General features: G+C 54.6%; 2 protein-coding genes across 2 annotated transcripts; both read right to left on the bottom strand.

Moving 5' to 3' along the window:
* Positions 1 to 2297: 2297 nt before the first annotated feature.
* LOC309445320 (uncharacterized protein) lies at positions 2298 to 9970 on the bottom strand (the record flags this gene model as incomplete). Its single annotated transcript, XM_082063959.1, is given in 4 exon segments — positions 2298 to 4816; positions 4819 to 4956; positions 4959 to 5193; positions 7529 to 9970. Coding segments are annotated over 4 exon segments (5334 nt in total).
* Positions 9971 to 16803: 6833 nt separating this feature from the next.
* Positions 16804 to 19591, bottom strand: LOC309445319 (protocadherin gamma-A10-like; the record flags this gene model as incomplete). Its single annotated transcript, XM_082063958.1, has 1 exon — positions 16804 to 19591. Exon 1 carries the CDS (start codon positions 19303 to 19305, stop codon positions 16804 to 16806), a length of 2502 nt encoding a protein of 833 aa, XP_081920084.1. The 5' UTR covers positions 19306 to 19591.
* Between the last annotated feature and the right edge of the window lie 158 nt (positions 19592 to 19749).

Below are 19749 nucleotides of genomic sequence, written 5' to 3'. Positions count from 1 at the left end.
ACATCCAGTATTTGACTGCATGGCAGCCACAGGTGGGAGACATGTCATTCAGTGATATTTTTGGGAAACAGAAGTATATCAAAGTGTTTGTCCTGGCAGGTGGACTCATTGAAGATATGGAAACTGCCCCCCCTGCTCAACAATTTAAGAGATCTTCTAATGTTTTCAGGGTTACCAGCCACAATGAGACCCAGCTCTAGACCTGGACAACAAACAAGGCAAGAATGGAAACTTGCACAAGTGAAGGAATCATAGCTTAACATTTCAGATTATGTCAACTGTAGTCAGTACACAAGAAAGACATCCAGTTGTCAAAAAGAACACAGGAGACCCAAACAGAATCTCACATCACAGACTGTAGCCACAGTTCCTCAATGTAATTTCTTTGGACAATAAAAATGGAAGGCACATTGAACCACTACAGTGTGCCCCATCTAACAGCTAGGAGAAAGTGAACATTTAAACCTGTCTCTGACATTTTGAATTGCATCACAGCAAACTCTTTCACCTGCCCTGTCTATGGACAGACAGAATTTTTCTTCCTACCCAAACTTCATGCAATAGAAATGTGCCTTTGCAGACAGATACCATTGAAAGAAAGGTTGTATGCACAACTTCTCCTGATCTGAGAGCAAGCATCACAACATGGATGCCTACAAAGAGATTTCTCTGCTCATAACCATAATTTGAAGAAAGTAGAATGTTCTCACATGCGTAAGTCATCCATATATCAGCTCAAAGACACCATCACCCCTATTCAGCACATGAGTAACTTCAAAGGCTCATGATGCTCGAATTTTAACATGAAGTGAATGTGGATGCTCAATAACTGCAAAAAGAAAACAAAATGACGAAACCACAACTTGTTCAGTTGGAATCTGACCACTCTGATAACCAAAAATAAGACACCTTCAAAAGGCCAGCAATAGAGCCGTGGAATGAAAAATACACAGAGCATCAACACATAACCAGAGACAAAGACCCACCTTCAGATCATTACAACAAGTAAGGTAAGTTAACACTTGCTGAAAGGAAGGGATCACAGCATACTTTCCTACATTATGGCACTTAGAGTAGGTACATAGTTCAGGTATTTAGTAGGTAGTGAATACACAGTTTGCTCTTCCCAAAGCTCCCATTATGACGTTTGTCATAAGCCCCAAATTAAGCTATTAGTTAAGAATTGATGACAATATGACAACACAAAGGAAGAACCTCCCAGGGCTCTCAGTACAGCTGGAGTAACATGTATTCTAGCCAAGCTTCTTTGTGAAGATGGAACTCACATTGCAGAGTCTAAAATTCCCTTCCACTCTTATAACAAGCAAGCAAACATGAACAAGGGACCACTCGTTGCCAGCCCATTCCTCCACCCACCGAAAAACATGGCAATATGGAACAAAAAAGAGACATTTCGTTTCTCATCCACATTATCATAGAGAAACAAAAAGGCTGAGAAAAACTGAAACGATTAGCAGTTCTACACGGGGGTCTTATGTTCCGTTTCAAGACACTTTCATCCTACTCAAGCACGTATGCTGTTGGGAAGACAGATGACCGTGCTAATAACGCAAACTTCAATTTGCTACTAACGCAAGACGATTGTTCAGAAGAGCTAACAATGACAGGAAAAACGGTATGACACGTCAGGGGACAAAATGAGAAATGACCTGACGCCTACTAGAGACAGAAAGCCCAGGTCTACCGAAATTCAAGATAACAGCGGCCCCAGTTCTCCTGCCTCCCACACAAACTGTAACGCTGAGCAACGATCACGCGTTCACCTCCCCGGAACAAAAGCCACCGGGACATGGTCTGCTCACTACACTTCCCAAAAGAAACATCAAGATACATCGGTCGTCCAGTAGACTGGGTCAGTGAAAAATGCATAACACGGTGACAACGTGATAAAAAACCCAAAGTCTACTCAAACGAAACTCAAGCCAACAGCAGCCCCACTTCTCCTGCCTCCCACGTTCACCTTCCCGGAACAAGAGCCTCCAGCACACAGCCCGTTGCTGAACGAAGCTTTTCCTTCCCTGTAACCAAACCTCTCTAGCATGTCTTAGGCCAAAATGATTTGGGAAGAAGAAACACACGACAAACCATACTACAGATTGGTACTGAACAGAGCCCCGGCCAAACGAAGCTCGAGCCAGCAACAGTACCGGTTCTTCCCCTTCCCACGCCTATGATAACTCTGAGCAACGATCACACGTTCACCTCCCGAGTGCAAGAGCCACCAGCACACAGCGCGTTGCTGTACGAAGCTTGGCCTTCCCTGTAACCAAACCTCCCTACATGGGACAGAGCAGAACGCAGAGCGGAAAGGGCAGCGAAGCATCAGAGGAAACCGTCTTGGAGAAAGGGCGGTCACTGGAACTCACCGGGGGAGCGGCGGGGTCCTCCCCGAGCAGCGGCGCGGGCTCGTCGGGCGGCGGGCGGGCCGGGAGGGTCTCGCAGCAGCTGGCGCCCGAGAAGCGGAGCTGGCTCTTGCGCGAGTCGGCCGTGAGCGACACCTCGTGCGAGTAGGAGTGCAGGAAGGCGCGGACGCCGTCGATGCCCACGAAGTGCGAGGCCGGCACGCCGCGCAAAGCGCCGCTGTCCGCCGGCAGCAGCTGCGAGCGGCGCCAGCGCCGCAGGCGCAGCGCCAGCAGCAGCAGCAGGAAGGCGAGGAAGAGGCAGGACACGGCCGCCACGGCCAGCACCAGCCAGCGCGTCAGGCTGCCGGCCGGCTCGCCCGGCGCCGCCGCCGACGCCGCGCTGCCCAGCTCGGCCAGCAGCTCGGCCACGCTCTCGGCCAGCACCACCGTCAGCGTGGCCGTGGCCGACAGCGCCGGCCGCCCGTGGTCCTTCACCACCACCACCAGGCTCTGCCGCGCCGCGTCGCGGGCCAGCGGGAAACGCGCCGTGCGCACCTCGCCGCTGTGCAGCCCCACGCGGAACAGCCCCGGCTCCGTCGCCTTGGCCAGCTCGTACGACAGCCACGCGTTCTGCCCCGCGTCCGCGTCCACCGCCACCACCTTGGCCACCAGCGCGCCGGGCTCCGCCGAGCGCGGCGCCAGCTCCACGCCCGCCCAGCCCGCGCCCGCCGCAAGCGGCGCCGCCGGCGGGTACAGCACCTGCGGCGCGTTGTCGTTCTCGTCCACGATCACCAGCCGCACCGACACGTTGCTGCTCAGCGCCGGCGCGCCGCCGTCCTCCGCCCGCACCCACAGCCCCACTTCGCGCACCTCCTCGTAGTCGAACGAGCGCAGCGCGTACAGCGCGCCCGTCTCCGCCTCCACCGACACGTACGACGACAGCGGCGCGCCCCGCACACGCCCCTCCCCCAGCCGGTACCGCACGCGCGCGTTCTGCCCCCAGTCCGCGTCCCACGCCCGCACCCTCAGCACCAGCGCGCCCGCCGCGTTGTTCTCGGGCACACGGGCGCTGTAGCGCGCCTCCGCGAACACCGGCGCGTTGTCGTTCACGTCCAGCACCCGCAGCCACAGCACCGCGCTGCTCCACAGCGCCGGCGACCCGCCGTCCACCGCCCTCACAGTCACGTTGTACTCCGACACCTGCTCCCGGTCCAGCTCCCGAGCCGTCACCACGCTGTAGTAGCTGCCCCGCGAGCTCTGCAGCCGGAATGGGATGTCCCCATCCAGAGAGCACCGAACCTCGCCGTTAGGTCCCGAGTCCCGGTCCTGCACGTACAGCAGGGCCACCATGGTCTCAGGCGGGGCGTCCTCAGAAATCTCGCTCAGTACAGACGACACTGTGATTTCGGGTGGATTATCGTTGACGTCTGTCACGGTGATCGCCACTTTCGTTTTGTCGAAGAGGCCCCCGCCATCGTGTGTCTGCACCTCCATTTCGTAGGAATCGCCCTTCTCGAAGTCCAGGCTCCCTACCAGCGTGATCGCTCCCGTTTCATCGTCCAGCCGGAAAATGTCCAATGCCAAGTCCGTCGCCTTCTTCAGTGAGTATTTCACGTGCCCGTTGGGACCCTCGTCGGCGTCTGTGGCCGTAACAATGACGAGGGTGGAGCCCACGGGCACGTCCTCCGGCACACGCACCGTGTACTCCGCCTGGCTGAACACGGGAGCGTTGTCGTTGGCGTCCAGCACCGCCACGCGGATCCGCGCCGTGCCCGTCCGCGCCGGCTCGCCGCCGTCGCTCGCCCTCAGCACCAGCTCGTGAAACGCCGCCTCCTCCCGGTCCAGGGCCTTCGTCAGCACCAGCTCGGGACGCTGATCCCCGCCGGGACCCGCCTGCACGGCCAGCGAGAAGTGCTCGTCGCCGCTTAGCTCGTAGCTCTGCACAGAATTCGGTCCCGAGTCCGGGTCGTGAGCCTCGTCCAGGGGAAACCGCGATCCTGGTGCTGTCATCTCGCTCATTCTCAGTTCTGTTTCTCCCTCTCGGAAGGTGGGGACGTTGTCGTTAATGTCCGTGATCTCCACTTCGATTTCGTAAACCTGCATTTCTCTCTCCACTATCACCTCACAGCGCAGCACGCATTGCTGCACAAGCCGGCACAGCTGCTCTCTGTCTATCCTCTCCGCCGTCACTAAATGTCCCGTCTTCCCGTGCAGGGCGAAATACTGCGTCCTACCTTTGTCCAAGATGCGGAGTGCGCGGTCACCGAACGCCGGCAGCTGCAGCCCCAGGTCCTTGGCCACGTCACCCACGAACGAGCCCTTGGGCAGCTCCTCGGGAATCGAGTAGCGCAGCTGCCCCCACGCCGCCTCCCACGCCACCACCAGCACGCCCCACAGCAGGGCTCGCTCCCGCCGGCCCCAGCGCCTCCCCGCCGCCCACATCTCCGCCGCGTCCCGTCGACACCGCACCAACTATGGCAGCTCCCCGCCTTCCGACCACGGCTCGTCGCTCCCGGCCGCCGCCGCCGGCCCTTCCGCCTCGCTGCAGCACGGCTCCGCACCGCGGGGACGCTCGCAGACCGCCCGGACGCCGAGCCAGCCAGCCAGCGAGCGAGCCGGGCCGCAGCGGGCGGGGCTGCCTGCAGCTCTCCGGCCTTCCTCTCGCTCCTCCTCGGTCAACAGCGGCGCCCGCAGCCTCCTCACGGCACTGCAGGCACCGAGCGCTGCCCAGCGCTGCCCGCCCGGCCTGTCCCACCCACAGCTCGCGGCCACGGGACAGTGGACACAGAGATGTCGCCTCTCTCCAGTGATCTCCTGCGTTGGCTCTTCTCTAGCCGAGCCGTTGTTGTGTGAATTTTATCGCAGGGGAAAAATATTTTTGAAATGGTGGCCATGATACATAGATTTAAGCTTTCTTAGTGTAATGTGTAGAATATTACAGGGCGTATCCCCTTTTTCTGAAAGCACAATCTCCTCTGCGGATTTCACAGCTTTTTGTAGCACTCGTCTGTGGATGACTTTTCTCTCACCCTTTCTGCAGAGTAATACAGCCTCGTACTGGAACACCACCAGCCACATTTTTCAAATCCTGGCCAAGACAAGACAGCATAACGCATCAATCCTCCTTTAGAAGGAGTCCCTTCACTGTTGGTCTGCTCTAAATCAGCCTCAATTTCTCCCCCTTCTCCAACAGGTTTCTGTATAATCTTACACTACAAGCCGTGCTTTCAGTGAGGAATTAATATTCCATTCCATTAATTCTATTCCATTAATATTCCATTCCATTGATACACACAAAAAGAGAACAGAAAATCAACGAACAAACTAGCATAAAGACAGTGCTTCTTATTAAACAAAGGAAAACCTTTTGAGAAAAAAAAAAAGTGGATACAAAGACATCTGTAGGAAAAGACAGATCAGAAATAGAAAAAATAAATTAAAAAAAAAACACAAACAAACAAAAAAACCAAACAAACAAAAAAGAAGGTACTGCACAGACAACTCAGAGAAATCATGCCTGGAAAAAATCAGTCAGAAGTTACACGACAAAGGAATAAACTGTAACTTCTCCATTCACGGAATCCCATGCACTTTCCCTTGGGAGTCCAAAACCAAAACAGCATCGAACAAATGGGTTTGTTCAGGTCCAAAAGGTCAAGCAGGCCCAAATACGTAACTTCGGGGAAAAAAGCAATCAGGAAAGAAAAATGTCACACACCAAACATCAACCCCATTTCCCTGACCCCAATTGTGTAGAGTTAATGGATCTCATTATAGACTCAGGGTTCACCATTCACCATTGTTGACCCTTCAGACAACACAGGCTTTGTAATCAAAACTGAACCTGAACCTGTGACTGCCAGTGAACCCAGAAGTGTCAACACCTAGTGCGTACTCTGAAGGGAATGCGGAAACCCAGGAGAAACAGGATGGACGTTCAGAAAGGCCCAGAGACATCATTCAGCACAGAAAAGAGAGTTCTCAACCAATATTAACGCATACTATTTTATATAGCACAAGTTGTGGAGCCAAAACTTCTCAGCTGGACCTGAATGCATGATGAACCAAGAGTGACACCAATAACTGCCTGCTCTGAACTCTGAGTGAAAAATGAAAAAAGTCTTTCTTTTTTTATTTTCCCCTTGTGGACGACTAACATCAGCAGAGCTCATTACACTTAAGAGTTTCACCATGCATCGTCAATTTTGGCCAACAAATAATAATTAATACACATATCTCAATAATCGATGCACAAGGTAAATTGCTCATGAGCACCACTCCCATGCAACTGATTTCAGAGTAGAGATACGGAATTAACTATTCTGCCACAAATGACTGAGATTAGTTATTTAAAGGCGGAAGAAGGTAGGGTTAATCCGCTGAAACCGAGTATCTCACTCTCAGTCAACAGGGAGGGAGTAGTAAATGTAGACCATGTTCCATATAACAACTCCTGAGGAGGGGAGGTTGCTCAGGCAACATCACTAAAATTCTTGGAATACCTGAAAATGCAACTAATACTAAGAAAGGAAAGTTAACCGACAGGATTTCCCTTTTCATTATGATATGGAAAATCAGGGTGTGTATAGTTTATATGCAATTACTCAGAAAAATCATGCTTGGATAATATTTATCCATCCCATTAATGCTGCAATTACTACAGCAGCCATCTACCAAAAAAAAAAAAAAAGAGAGCACAAGGAGGAAGGCTAGAACATTAAATAGGAAGGAACTATCTTTAATTTCTCCATTCATGGACCTATATGCACCTTTCCTTTAAGAAGCCAACGGTATTGTATGCAGTTTTCAAGCAAGATCAAGTGCAATTTGGGAAAAAAGTGACGTAGAAGGAAAATTCTCTAATATAGTGGATCCATCACAATTCTCATGGTGTACAATCATTCAGTTTCCACGTTCCTAACTCAAATGAGATTTCTAGTCAACACCTCTCAGATGAAATTGTATTTTTGATCAATGAAGAAACATGAATTGAAGCCATTACCTGCCTGCTATGAGTCAGAGAAGAACACATCGATATTTCATTTTTTTCACGGAGACGAGGAGAAGCACTCCCTATTCTCACCACTCGGGTAAAAAACAGGGGAAAAGGGAAGAAAGTTCAGAAATGCTCATGGAAAAAAACGGGAGACCGCGGCCTTACAGACCTGTGGTGCGTCGGAGTCGGCGGGCGGCTCTCCCGCGCCAGCGCTGCTGCTCGGGCTCCGTTTCCCGTTGGGCTCCCCGCCCAGAAGCTCCTCCGCGGGCAGGCTGGGCAGCGGCGGCGGCAGCCAAGCGGCCTCGGCCACGGCGCGGCCCGGCGCCACGCACAGGTTGTAGGAGTAGGGCAAGGTGCCCTCGCAGAAGTCGGCCGGGAAGGCGGCGCCGGCCACGGACAAGCGCTGCGCGCCCAGGCAGCGCAGGACGGCGGGCGGCCCGGCCCGGCGCAGCCGCGCCAGCACGGCCAGCGCCACGCTCAGCAGGAACAGCGCGGACAGCAGCGCCAGCGCCAGCACTAGGTAGAACTGCAGCTCCGCCGCCGACTCGGCGCCCGCCGCCCGCTCGCTCAGCTCCGGCAGCGCCTCCTGCAAGCTCTCGGCCAGCACCACGTGCAGTGTGGCCGTGGCCGACAGCGCCGGCTGCCCGTGGTCCTTCACCACGGCCACCAGCCGCTGCTTGGCCGCGTCCCTCTCCGACACGGCCCGCGCCGTGCGCACCTCGCCGCTGTGCAGCCCCACGCGGAACAGCGCCGGCTCCGCCGCCTGCACCAGCTCGTACGACAGCCACGCGTTGCGCCCCGCGTCCGCGTCCACCGCCACCACCTTGGCCACCAGGTACCCGGCCTCGGCCGAACGCGGCACCACCTCGAACGGCTCCAACGCCGGCGCCGACCCCCGCACTCTCTCTCCCGCTTCCGGCGCCGGCCAGAGCACCCGCGGCGCGTTGTCGTTGCGGTCCAGCACGAAGACGCGCACCGTCGCCGTCGAGCTCCGCGCCGGCTCTCCGCCATCCTGCGCCCGCACGACCACGGCGAACTCGCGGCACTGCTCGTAGTCGAAGGAGCGCTGCGCGTACAGCGCGCCGCTCCGCGCCTCCACCGACACGTACGCCGCCGCGTCAGCGCTGCCGCCCGCCAGCCAGTAGCTCACGCGCCCGTTGGCGCCCACATCCGCATCCTGCGCGAGTACCCGCAGTACTGGCGCGCCCGCCGCGTTGTTCTCTGCCACGTAGGCGCTGTAGGCGGCCTCCTCGAACACCGGCGCGTTGTCGTTCACGTCCGACACCTCCAGTACCAGCGCCGTGCTGCTCGACAGCGCCGGCCGGCCCCGGTCCCTGGCCACCACCCTTACGCGGTGCTTGGCCGCCTGCTCCCGGTCCAGCACGCTCGCCGTCACCACCTTGTACGAGCCACCCGACGACTTTATAAGCGACAGCGGCGCCTCATTCGACAGTTCACACGACACCTCCCCGTTCTCGCCGGAGTCCCGATCCCGCACTTTCAGAAGCGCCACCACCGTGCCAGCTGGCGCGTCCTCGGACACCGGGCTCGACACCGACAGCATCGTGATTTCGGGAGCGTTGTCATTCGCGTCCGTGATGTTTATCTGCACCTTGCAGTGACCAGTGAGCCCACCGCCGTCCCTCGCCTCCAGGCCGAAGCTGTATTTGCTCTTCTCCTCGAAATCGAGGGATCCCACCGTCTTGACCTCGCCGCTCTCGCTGTCGACACTGAACAACGCGCGGACGCCGTCTGGGACGTTGCCGAAGGAGTAGGACACCCACCCATTGGAGCCCGCGTCCGCATCCGTGGCACGGACCCGCAGCACCAGCGATCCTGCAGGCACATTCTCCCGCACTCGCGCCACGTAGACGCTCTTACTGAACACGGGCGCGTTGTCGTTGGCGTCAGTCACGTTGATGCGAACCTGGACAGTCCCGGACCTCACGGGTTCACCTTCATCCACCGCCGTCAGCACCAGCTGGAAGGAGCTCTGCTTCTCCCGGTCCAACGCTCTCTCCAACATTAATTCTGGCTGTTTGCTTCCATCTGGACTCTCTTTCACGGCCAGAGTGAAGGCCGGGTTGTCAGTGAGCTGGTAAGTCAGCAGTGAGTTGCTGCCCACGTCCGCGTCTCGGGCCATCTCCAGAGGAAAACGTGCCCCGGGCGGGATCCATTCACCGATCTCGAGGTCCAGAGCCGCCTTGCTGAAGGTCGGAGAGTTGTCGTTGACGTCCTGGATGGCCACCTCGACGTGGAAAACGTTGAGTGGGTTCTGCACCAGCGCCTCGAAGCTGACGGAGCAGGACGCCGCCTCGCCGCACATCTCCTCCCGGTCCAGCCGCTCGCTCACGTACAGGTTCCCGTTCTCCCCGCTCACCGTGAAGTATTGCTTGTCCGCGCTGAGCTGCAGCTTGCGTGCCGGCAGGTCTGCCGGGCTCAGCCCCAGGTCCCGCGCCAGGGGCCCCACCAGCGAACCTCTGCCCAGCTCCTCGGGGATGGTGTAGCGGAGCCGCTCGGCCGCCGCCCGCCAGCACAATCCCAGCAGCAAAACGGGCAGCAGCACTCGCCCGCCTGCTTGCCGCCGCCTCTGCCTCTGCCCGCCCGCCATTCTCGGCAGCGCTCGCCGCGCTTCTCCCTCCTACCGCTGCTCTCCCTCCTTCCAGCCCCACTCCGCAAAAAGCGCAGGGGCCGCCGGAGGTCAGCGAGCGATGTGGACGCCGGCTCGGACGCCGCTGCTCCCCAATCCGCGCCGCCTCTCGCTCCTGCTGCCTGTGCCGCTGCCGCTCTGGCCGGCGCCGGGCGAGCGAGCAGCCTGCGGGGGCAGGACGCTGCGGCGGATCCGGCTGCGGCTCCAGCTCCAGCGCCGCTCCGCCTCGGCCAACAGCGGCACCCGGAGGCGCCGCGACGCCACCGCAGCCGCCTGATGGCCGGGCTCCTGGGGACTCGGGCTCCTCAACAAGGATCGGTGCCTACACTCGCCTTCGGGGTCTCACTTTCATTAGAACTAGAAAGCTCAAAAGCTTTCGCTTGCTGCAACTCCAAGGTCGGTTAGGACAGAGTGACGTTGTCGATCGCTGTTAGGCTATCTCCTTGAGTCGCAATGGTCAGCTGTAAATATTTGCAGCAGAGCAAGCAATAAAGGAACTCATCTATGTTTATTAAAAATCAAGATGGAACCGTATAGTATAGCTAGGGAAGAGCTTTTTATCACTGTCAGGTATTTTGAATTCTGCTTTCCTTACCTAGGATAAATACCGAGAACAAACATTCATAATAGACAAATTAATATGCAGTCAGAAACAGAATGAAGCAAAGGGTTGCAAGGCCTGCAAAGGGTTTCCATCTTCTCTGGTTTTTTGTTTGTTTTTGTTTGTTTTTCCATAAGTCAGAGACTTATGTGGTGATTTCTATTTTAGGGAGAAGAAAATCTATTGCGTTTTGTCACATGCACTGTTGTACAGAGATGTGACTTCTACTTAAGGTTATGCTTTCATACATTCCCTACCAAAAACCAGGACACATAGGTACCCTCAAATGTCCTGCTTTCCACACCTGCTGGACCATGAGCAAGAGGCACTAGACCACAATGGATTTATAAACGAGGATACACTGCTACTTAAAAATAAACCTACATAGATAGGAGAACAGGAAAAAGACCAAAATCAGACAAGTAACTCAACAAAATCTTAAAAAGAAAGTGTTCAGAGTAACTCACTGAGAGGATGTCTTGGTCTTCACTGCAGACAAGGAATTGATCTCTGAGAGCACCTGGACGCTGTCTATCTCTAAAGCTGCAAGTGGACTACATGCTAAGAAGTAATTATCAGCTCTCACTAATTTTTTAATACCATGTGCCCTCCTCCTCTCCAACAAATATGAAGCTGTAAGTTTAAATGTCTTATCACCTCTTCCTCAAGCTCAGTCTTCTGAGAAAGGGTAACAGAATCTCTTTTAGCTTCTGCTTCATTCTCCTTACACCTAAAATTCTGTCTTGGATGGCTGAAGGAAGTATTTGCTGCAAAGCAACACTACACTTTCAAATGCAAAAGCACTGTGAAGAAATGGCGAAAATGAACCACAACCTCCCAGAAAACAGAGGCCTAAAAGAAAGTGTAACTACAAATATGAAGAAATTCTACACCACAAAGCTTTCACACAAGAATCATAAGCTGTCCTACCCATGAATCACAGTTCTGTGTACACACTGAAGCTCAAATAGTTTATTATGAGAGGACTACCATTGCCTTTCAGGACAGCAAAGCTAGGACCACAGCATGAATCATAGTATCATAGAATCATTTCACTTGGAAGAGACCCTGTAACCTAACTCTAGCCCTAAACCATGTGCGTAAGAACTTTGTCTATGCACCTTTTAAACACCTCCAGGGATGGTGACTCCACCACTGCCCTGGGCAGCCAGTTCCAATGCCTGACAACCCTTTCTGGGAAGAATATTTTCCTAATATCCAATCTGAACCTTTCCTGGTGCAACCTGAGGCCATTTCCACTTGTCCTATCACATGCTACTTTGGAGAAAAGACCAATGCATTCCATGCTACAACCTTTCTGGTAGTTGAAGACAGCGATAAGGTCTCCCCTCAGCCTCCTTTTCTCCAGGCTAAACAGCTCCACTTCTCTCAACCACTCCTCATAACACTTGTGCTCTAGGCCCCTCAATAGCTTTGTCACCTTCCTCTGAACTCTCTCTAGTACCTCAATGCGTTTCTTATAATGAGGGCCCCAAAACTGAACACAGTATTCAAGGTGAGGCCTCACCAGTGCAGAGTACAGTGGCACACTCACTCCTCTAGTTCTGCTGGCCACACAATTCCTGATACAAGCCAGGATGCTGTTGGCCTTTTTGGCCACCTGGTCACACTGCTGGCTCATATTCAGCTGCTGTCAATCAACATCCCCAAGTCCTTTTCCATCAGGCAGTTTTCCAGCCACTCTTCCCCAAGACTGTATCATTGCAGGGGGTTGTTGTGACCTAAATGCAGGACCTGGCACTTGGTCTCATTAAATCTCGTATAATTGGCCTCAGCCCAATGATCCAGCTGGTCCAGGTCCCTCTGTGGAGCCTTCCTACCCTCCAGCAGATCGACGTTCCCACCCACGGTGTCATCTGCGTAGTTATTAAGTGTGCACTCAATGCCCTCATCCAGATCATTGATAAAGATACTAAACAGAAGTATTGATCCCTGGGGAACACCACTCATGATCAGCCACCAACTGCATTTGACTCCGTTCACCACAACTCTTTGGGCCTGGCCCTCCAACTAATTATTTTATCCATGACAGAGTACTCCCATAGAGGCCATGAGCTGCAGCTTATCCAGGAGAATGCTGTGGGATACAGCCTCAAACGCTTTACTGAAGTCTAGGTACACAACGTCCACAGTCTTTACATCATCTGCCTTTCATAAACCCATGCTGACTGGGCCTGATTGTTATCTCATATGTGCCACGTGACAGCACTCAGGATGATCAGCTCCATGACCTTCCCTGGCACTGAGGTCAGACTGACAGGCCTGTATTTCCCTGGATCCTCCTTCTGGCCCTCTTGTAGATTGGTGTCATGTTTGCCAACTTCCAGTCAACGGAGACCTCCCCAGTTGGACAGGATTGCTGATAGATAATGGAAAGTGACTTCATCACCTTCTCTGCCAGCTCCCTCAACACCCTTGGATGGATCCCATCTGGCCCCATAGATTTGTGGGTGCCTAACTAGTGTAGCAGATCGCATTTCCCCTTGGATTACTGGGTCTTCATTCTGCTGCCCATCCTTGCCTTCTGGCTCAGGGGGCTGGGTACCTGAAGCACAACTGGTCTTAAATACTAAGGCAAATAAGGCATTTAGTACCTCAGACTTGCCCTCATCTTCTGTCACTGTGTTTCTCCCTGCATTCACCAGAGGATGGAGACTCCCCTTAGCTCTTCTTTTGTTGGTGATATATTTATAGAAACATTTCTTGTTGTCTTTTGCAACAATATCCAGGCTCAGATCTCATTGAGCTTTGGCCATTTTAATTTTCCCCCTTCATAACTTCACAGCATTCTTTAATCCCTCTTGAGCAGCCTGCCCCTCCAAACAACCATTCTCCTTTTATTCCTAGGTTCCAGCGACAGTTCTCTATTCAGCGAGGCTGGCCTCCTTCCCTGCTGGCTTGCCTTTCAGCACATGGGAACAGCATGTTACTGTTCCTTTTGTATTTCCACCTTGAAGAGAGACCAGCCTCCCTAGACTCCTTTGTCCTTCAGGACTGCCTCCCACGGGACTCTGCCAACCAACCTCCTAAACAGACGAAAGTCTGCCCTTCAGAAGTCCAAAGTAGCAGTTCTGCTGGCCACCCTCCTTACTTCTCCAAGGATGGTAAACTCAATAATTTTGTGATCACTATGCCAAATGCAACCTCCAACAAACATGTTACCCATGAGTCCTTCTCTTGGCAGCAGGCATGAAATCAAACCATTGCCCAGCCAAAACCACATTGGTCCACCTATTTTCCTGGTTGGAATACAGCCTCTCACCCTCCTTGCTCTGCATTCACAGCATTTGGTTGCACCATGATTGTCCGAATTTTGTCTCTATGTCGGTCACAGGTGAACAAGCACTTCATTCAGCAACATTTCTGAGAAACAGTGGTGTAGGAAGTCTTTGTCTTGACAGCTGAACATCTTCAAGGTATGGGTGGAAACTGCTCCTGCAGCTTGATAATTTTAACAGATCACTACTTTAAGAACTATCAGCCAGAATGGGGTCCAGTTTCAGAACATGAGAAGAAACATAGAAGGAATAGGAAACCTAGAGAAGCAAAGGACTCGTAGGTTAATATTTCAGATTATATCGGCTGTAGCTGGTACACAAGAAGGGTTTCTAGTTACTAAAAAGCAGATGGGAGGATCACACAGGAGTTTGCACCAAACACTATAGCCACGGTTGTCCAAAGAATTTCTTTGGACAAAAAGAAAAGGAAAATGCACAGGAGCAGAACTATGGGTCCCATTTAACAAGCAGGAGAACATTAGCATTTATACCACCGCTTTTAGACATTCCAAACTATAGCAGAGTGAGTTGTGGCACTTGCCCTGTCTCTTTACAGACTGAATGCTTCAGTGTGCTCCATCATGACACAACAAGGAAGAAAACTTTGCAGACAAACACCACTGACACAGATGTTGCACATGCAGCTCCTCCTTATGGAGAACAAGGCTCACAACATGAATGCATGCATAGAAACTTCTCTGCTCACCACACTCATTTCAAAAAATAGAAAAATGTTCTCAGGGCACTAGAAACACTTCAGTTCAAGTAGTTCAGTTAAAGGCTCAGTCATCAGTATAAGATCAAAACACCATCATGAACATAAGTAGCTTGGAAGAGATGTGACCCTGCAACCAATACTGCAATGTCTTTCTCTATGCCAAATGATTACCGTTCACAAGAAAAGTTGTACTGGACATGACAGTGCATAAAATTAATTCCTTCCTTGCACCAACTTCAAATAATATAATAAGACTGAACCCAGAAATTCCTGAAGAAAATACACTCCCATCCCCTACATTCACAACACTTTTAATGCTGATGAAACATCAGCAGTTACTTCGTAGGAGCAAGAGCCATTAATAATATCTGAAGGCTAGTCAAAGCTGGGGATAGTTTAATACAACCAGGATGAAAATGCACATCACAATCTTATAAGCACATATATCTGGAAAAGGGACATTTCACACAAAAATTACTAGAAACAGTACCTCTGAGTCATGTACCATTGAGTACTCCCGTATCTATTACTTACAGAACAACTTGTCACAAGATTGTCATCCTCTTTCAGAAGGCAGGAGAAGGGCTGTAGTGTAAGTGGCAGAGGCCTCGGCACTGGGCGTGACATTAAAGCACTGCCCAGACAGATGGAGCACACAACCCTCTCTTCTCCAGATTCCAGGTCACTGTCTTGCTGATCCCGCACTGACTTCTTGCCATGTGTATGTGACAAGCAAGGGCAGTAACTCCAGTGATTTTTTCAGGTGCATGATCAGACACAAAGAGCCCCACCTCTACCTCATCACAACAAGCAAGGCAAGCCTTCAAATACCATTCACAGGGAACAACATGCCATAAGAAAGAACAATGATGAACCTACAGGAGGTCAGTCTGACCAAGATGATAATAAGACACCTTCAGACACATTTTCAGAAGGTCAGAAACAATTCTTGGGAATCGACAAAACACATGTCAGATCTCCATACTTCCTCACACACAGCACCCTCAAAACTCTCCTCAAACACTTCACAGCTCACATGGTTATAAATGGTGTTCATCATTTGCACATGCACTCCACCTAATGGAAAGCTGCACAGAAATCTTCTCCATTCCATGGATGATATTTGACATGTATGTGACAAGCAAGGGCATTTTTTCTAGTAACATTTTAAAGAAAAAGGTCTATGGAAGTCTTTCTCTTTACAGCTGTAAACATGAAAGATACACAGGTGACACTCAAGCAAACTCTTTTTCCCTTTAACAGCTCCCACGACTATTGTTTCCAAACCTTCCCAACTTTTCACATACGTATCTTTTACATCTATGCAAAGATGAGTTGTCTCTTCACTGCACTTCAGAGAAGAAATATTGATAGTATAAAAGTAATCAAGAAGGGATCCTCCATGAGAAAACTGGGTCAGTCAACAACATGTAAGACCGTAACCACGTGATAAAAACAGAATGCCCTGAACTAATGAAACTTAAGCCAGCAGTAGCCCCACTTCTCCTGCTTCTCACATCAACTGTGACCCTGAGCAATGATCCCACATTCACCTCCACAAAGCAAGGGCCACAAGTATGCAGTGTGTTGCAGAAAAAAATACATGTGAAGTATAAAGGCCAAACTAACCTGGGAAAAACAAACTCACGTGGAAACATACTATACATGGCCAATGAACACAGAAAGAAGCAAACTGTCTCACTTCTGTCCTGTCAAGAACAGCTGCAGGACTCTGTCATCCAGCCTTTCACAACTGGAATAATATACTTTGACCATGATGATTTGCAAACACTTTTCCTCAAACGGGCTGTTGTCCACATCCTTACTCTTCTGAATGCGTCAGGATCATGCCATGGGTTTCACATTAATATTTTTACATCTCTATGCAATGAAAGCGATACATTGTCTTCTCCCTACAATTCAGAGAAGAAACAACAAGACACATCGATCTTCCAGTAGACTGGGTCAGTGAAAAATGTGTAACACAATGACAACGTGATAAAAAAACCAAAGTCCTACTCAAACAAAACTCAAGCCAACAGCAGGCCCACTTCTCCTGCCTCCCACACGAATGGAAACTCTGAGCAAGGATCACACATTCACCTCCCCGGAGCAAGACCACCAGAACACAGCACGTTGCCGAACGAAGTTTTTCCTTCCCTATAACCAAACCTCCCTAGGCAGGACGCAGCAGAACGCGGCAGGGAAAGGGCAGAGAAGCAGCAGAGGGAAATGTGGCGGAGAAAGGGCGGTCACTGGAACTCACCGGGGGAGCGGCGGGGTCCTCCCCCAGCAGGGGCGCGGGCTCGTCGGGCGGCGGGCGGGCCGGGAGGGTGTCGCAGCAGCTGGCGCCCGAGAAGCGGAGCTGGCTCTTGCGCGAGTCGGCCGTGAGCGACACCTCGTGCGAGTAGGAGTGCAGGAAGGCGCGGACGCCGTCGATGCCCACGAAGTGCGAGGCCGGCACGCCGCGCAAGGCGCCGCTGCCCGCCGCCGGCAGCTGCGAGCGGCGCCAGCGCCGCAGGCGCAGCGCCAGCAGCAGCAGCAGGAAGGCGAGGAAGAGGCAGGACACGGCCGCCACGGCCAGCACCAGCCAGCGCGTCAGGCTGCCGGCCGGCTCGCCCGGCGCCGCCGCCGATGCCGCACTGCCCAGCTCGGCCAGCAGCTCGGCCACGCTCTCGGCCAGCACCACCGTCAGCGTGGCCGTGGCTGACAGCGCCGGCCGCCCGTGGTCCTTCACCACCACCACCAGGCTCTGCCGCGCCGCGTCGCGGGCCAGCGGGAAGCGCGCCGTGCGCACCTCGCCGCTGTGCAGCCCCACGCGGAACAGCCCCGGCTCCGTCGCCTTGGCCAGCTCGTACGACAGCCACGCGTTCTGCCCCGCGTCCGCGTCCACCGCCACCACCTTGGCCACCAGCGCGCCGGGCTCCGCCGAGCGCGGCGCCAGCTCCACGCCCGCCCAGCCCGCGCCCGCCGCAAGCGGCGCCGCCGGCGGGTACAGCACCTGCGGCGCGTTGTCGTTCTCGTCCACGATCACCAGCCGCACCGACACGTTGCTGCTCAGCGCCGGCGCGCCGCCGTCCTCCGCCCGCACCCACAGCCCCACCTCGCGCACCTCCTCGTAGTCGAACGAGCGCAGCGCGTACAGCGCGCCCGTCTCCGCCTCCACCGACACGTACGACGACAGCGGCGCGCCCCGCACACGCCCCTCCCCCAGCCGGTACCGCACGCGCGCGTTCTGCCCCCAGTCCGCGTCCCACGCCCGCACCCTCAGCACCAGCGCGCCCGCCGCGTTGTTCTCGGGCACGCGGGCGCTGTAGCGCGCCTCCGCGAACACCGGCGCGTTGTCGTTCACGTCCAGCACCCGCAGCCACAGCACCGCGCTGCTCCACAGCGCCGGTGACCCGCCGTCCGCCGCCCGCACCGTCACATTGTACTCCGACACCTGCTCCCGGTCCAGCTCTCGAGTCGTCACTGCGCGGTAGTACTTATCAAACGACTTCTCCAAGCGGAACGGGAGACTCTCGGCGATGCTGCACCGCACCTCGCCGTTGACTCCCGAGTCACGGTCTTGCACGTGGAGAAGGGCCACCACGGTCCCCGACGGGGCATCCTCAGAGATCTCGCTCAGTACAGACGACACTGTGATTTCAGGCGCGTTGTCGTTGACGTCTGTCACGGCGATCGCGACTTTTGCCGTGTCAAAAAGTTCTCCCCCGTCATGTGCTTGCACCTCCATTTTATACGAGTCGCCTTCCTCGAAGTCCAGGCTACGCACCAGTGTGATCGCTCCCGTTTCACCCTGCAGCTGGAAAATTTCTATCTCCGACATTTTCTTCAAGGAGTACTTCACATGCCCGTTAAGTCCCTCGTCGGCATCCGTGGCCGTGACGGTAACGAGAATGGAGCCCACGGGCACGTCCTCCGGCACACGCACCGTGTACTCCGCCTGGCTGAACACGGGCGCGTTGTCGTTGGCGTCCAGCACCGCCACGCGGATCCGCGCCGTGCCCGTCCGCGCCGGCTCGCCGCCGTCGCTCGCCCTCAGCACCAGCTCGTGAAACGCCGCCTCCTCCCGGTCCAGCGCCTTCGCCAGCACCAGCTCGGGACGCTGATCCCCGTCGGGACCCGTCTGCACGGCCAGCGAGAAGTGCTCGTCGCCGCTTAGCTCGTAGCTCTGCACAGAATTCGGTCCTGAGTCCAGGTCAAGGGCGCGGGCCAGAGGAAACCGCGACCCTTCTGTTGTCATCTCGCTCATTCTCAGTTCTTTTTCTGTCTCTCGGAAGCTGGGGGCGTTGTCGTTAATGTCCGTGATTTCCACTTCGATTCCGTAAACCTGCATTTCTCCCTCTACTATTACTTCACAGCGCAGCACGCATTTATCCACCAGCCGGCACAGCTGCTCTCTGTCTATTCTCTCCGCTGTCACTAAATGTCCCGTCTTTCCATGCAGAGCGAAATATTGCGTCCTACCTTTGTCCAGGATGCGGACGCTGCGGTCGCGAATCCCAGGCAGCTGCAGCCCCAGGTCCTTGGCCACGTCGCCCACGAACGAGCCTTTGGGCATCTCCTCGGGAACCGAGTAGTGCAGCTGCCCCCACGCCGCCTCCCACGCCGCCACCAGCACGCCCCACAGCAGGGCTCGCTCCCGCCGGCCCCAGTGCCTCCCCGCCTCCCACATCTCCGCCGCGTCCCGCCGGCACCGCACCAACAGCAGCTCCCCGCCACCGCCCGCTCCGGCTCTTTTCGCCGCTCCCGGCCGCCGCCGCCGGCCCCGCTCCGCCTCGCTGCAGCACGGCTCCGCACCGCGGGGACGCTCGCAGACCGCCCGGACGCCGAGCCAGCCAGCGAGCGAGCGAGCCGGGCCGCAGCGGGCGGGGCTGCCTGCAGCGCTCCGGCCTTCCTCTCGCTCCTCCTCGGTCAACAGCGGCGCCCGCAGCCTCCTCCCGGCACTGCAGACACCGAGCGCTGCCCAGCGCTGCCCGCCGGGCCTGTCCCACCCACAGCTCGCGGCCACGGGTCAATCTCCACGGAGAAATCGCTTCTCTCCAGCGGTGATCTCCTGCGTCGGCTTTTCTCCACCCGAGCTTTTCTTTGTTCCTCTATCCACAACCAGGGAGAAGGC

The sequence above is a fragment of the Streptopelia decaocto genome (assembly GCF_964273445.1).
Source record: "Streptopelia decaocto genome assembly, chromosome: 12".
Classification (NCBI taxonomy): domain Eukaryota; kingdom Metazoa; phylum Chordata; class Aves; order Columbiformes; family Columbidae; genus Streptopelia; species Streptopelia decaocto.
The sequence above is the reverse complement of the archived record's forward strand: the minus strand, read 5'-3'. Positions and strand labels throughout refer to the sequence as shown.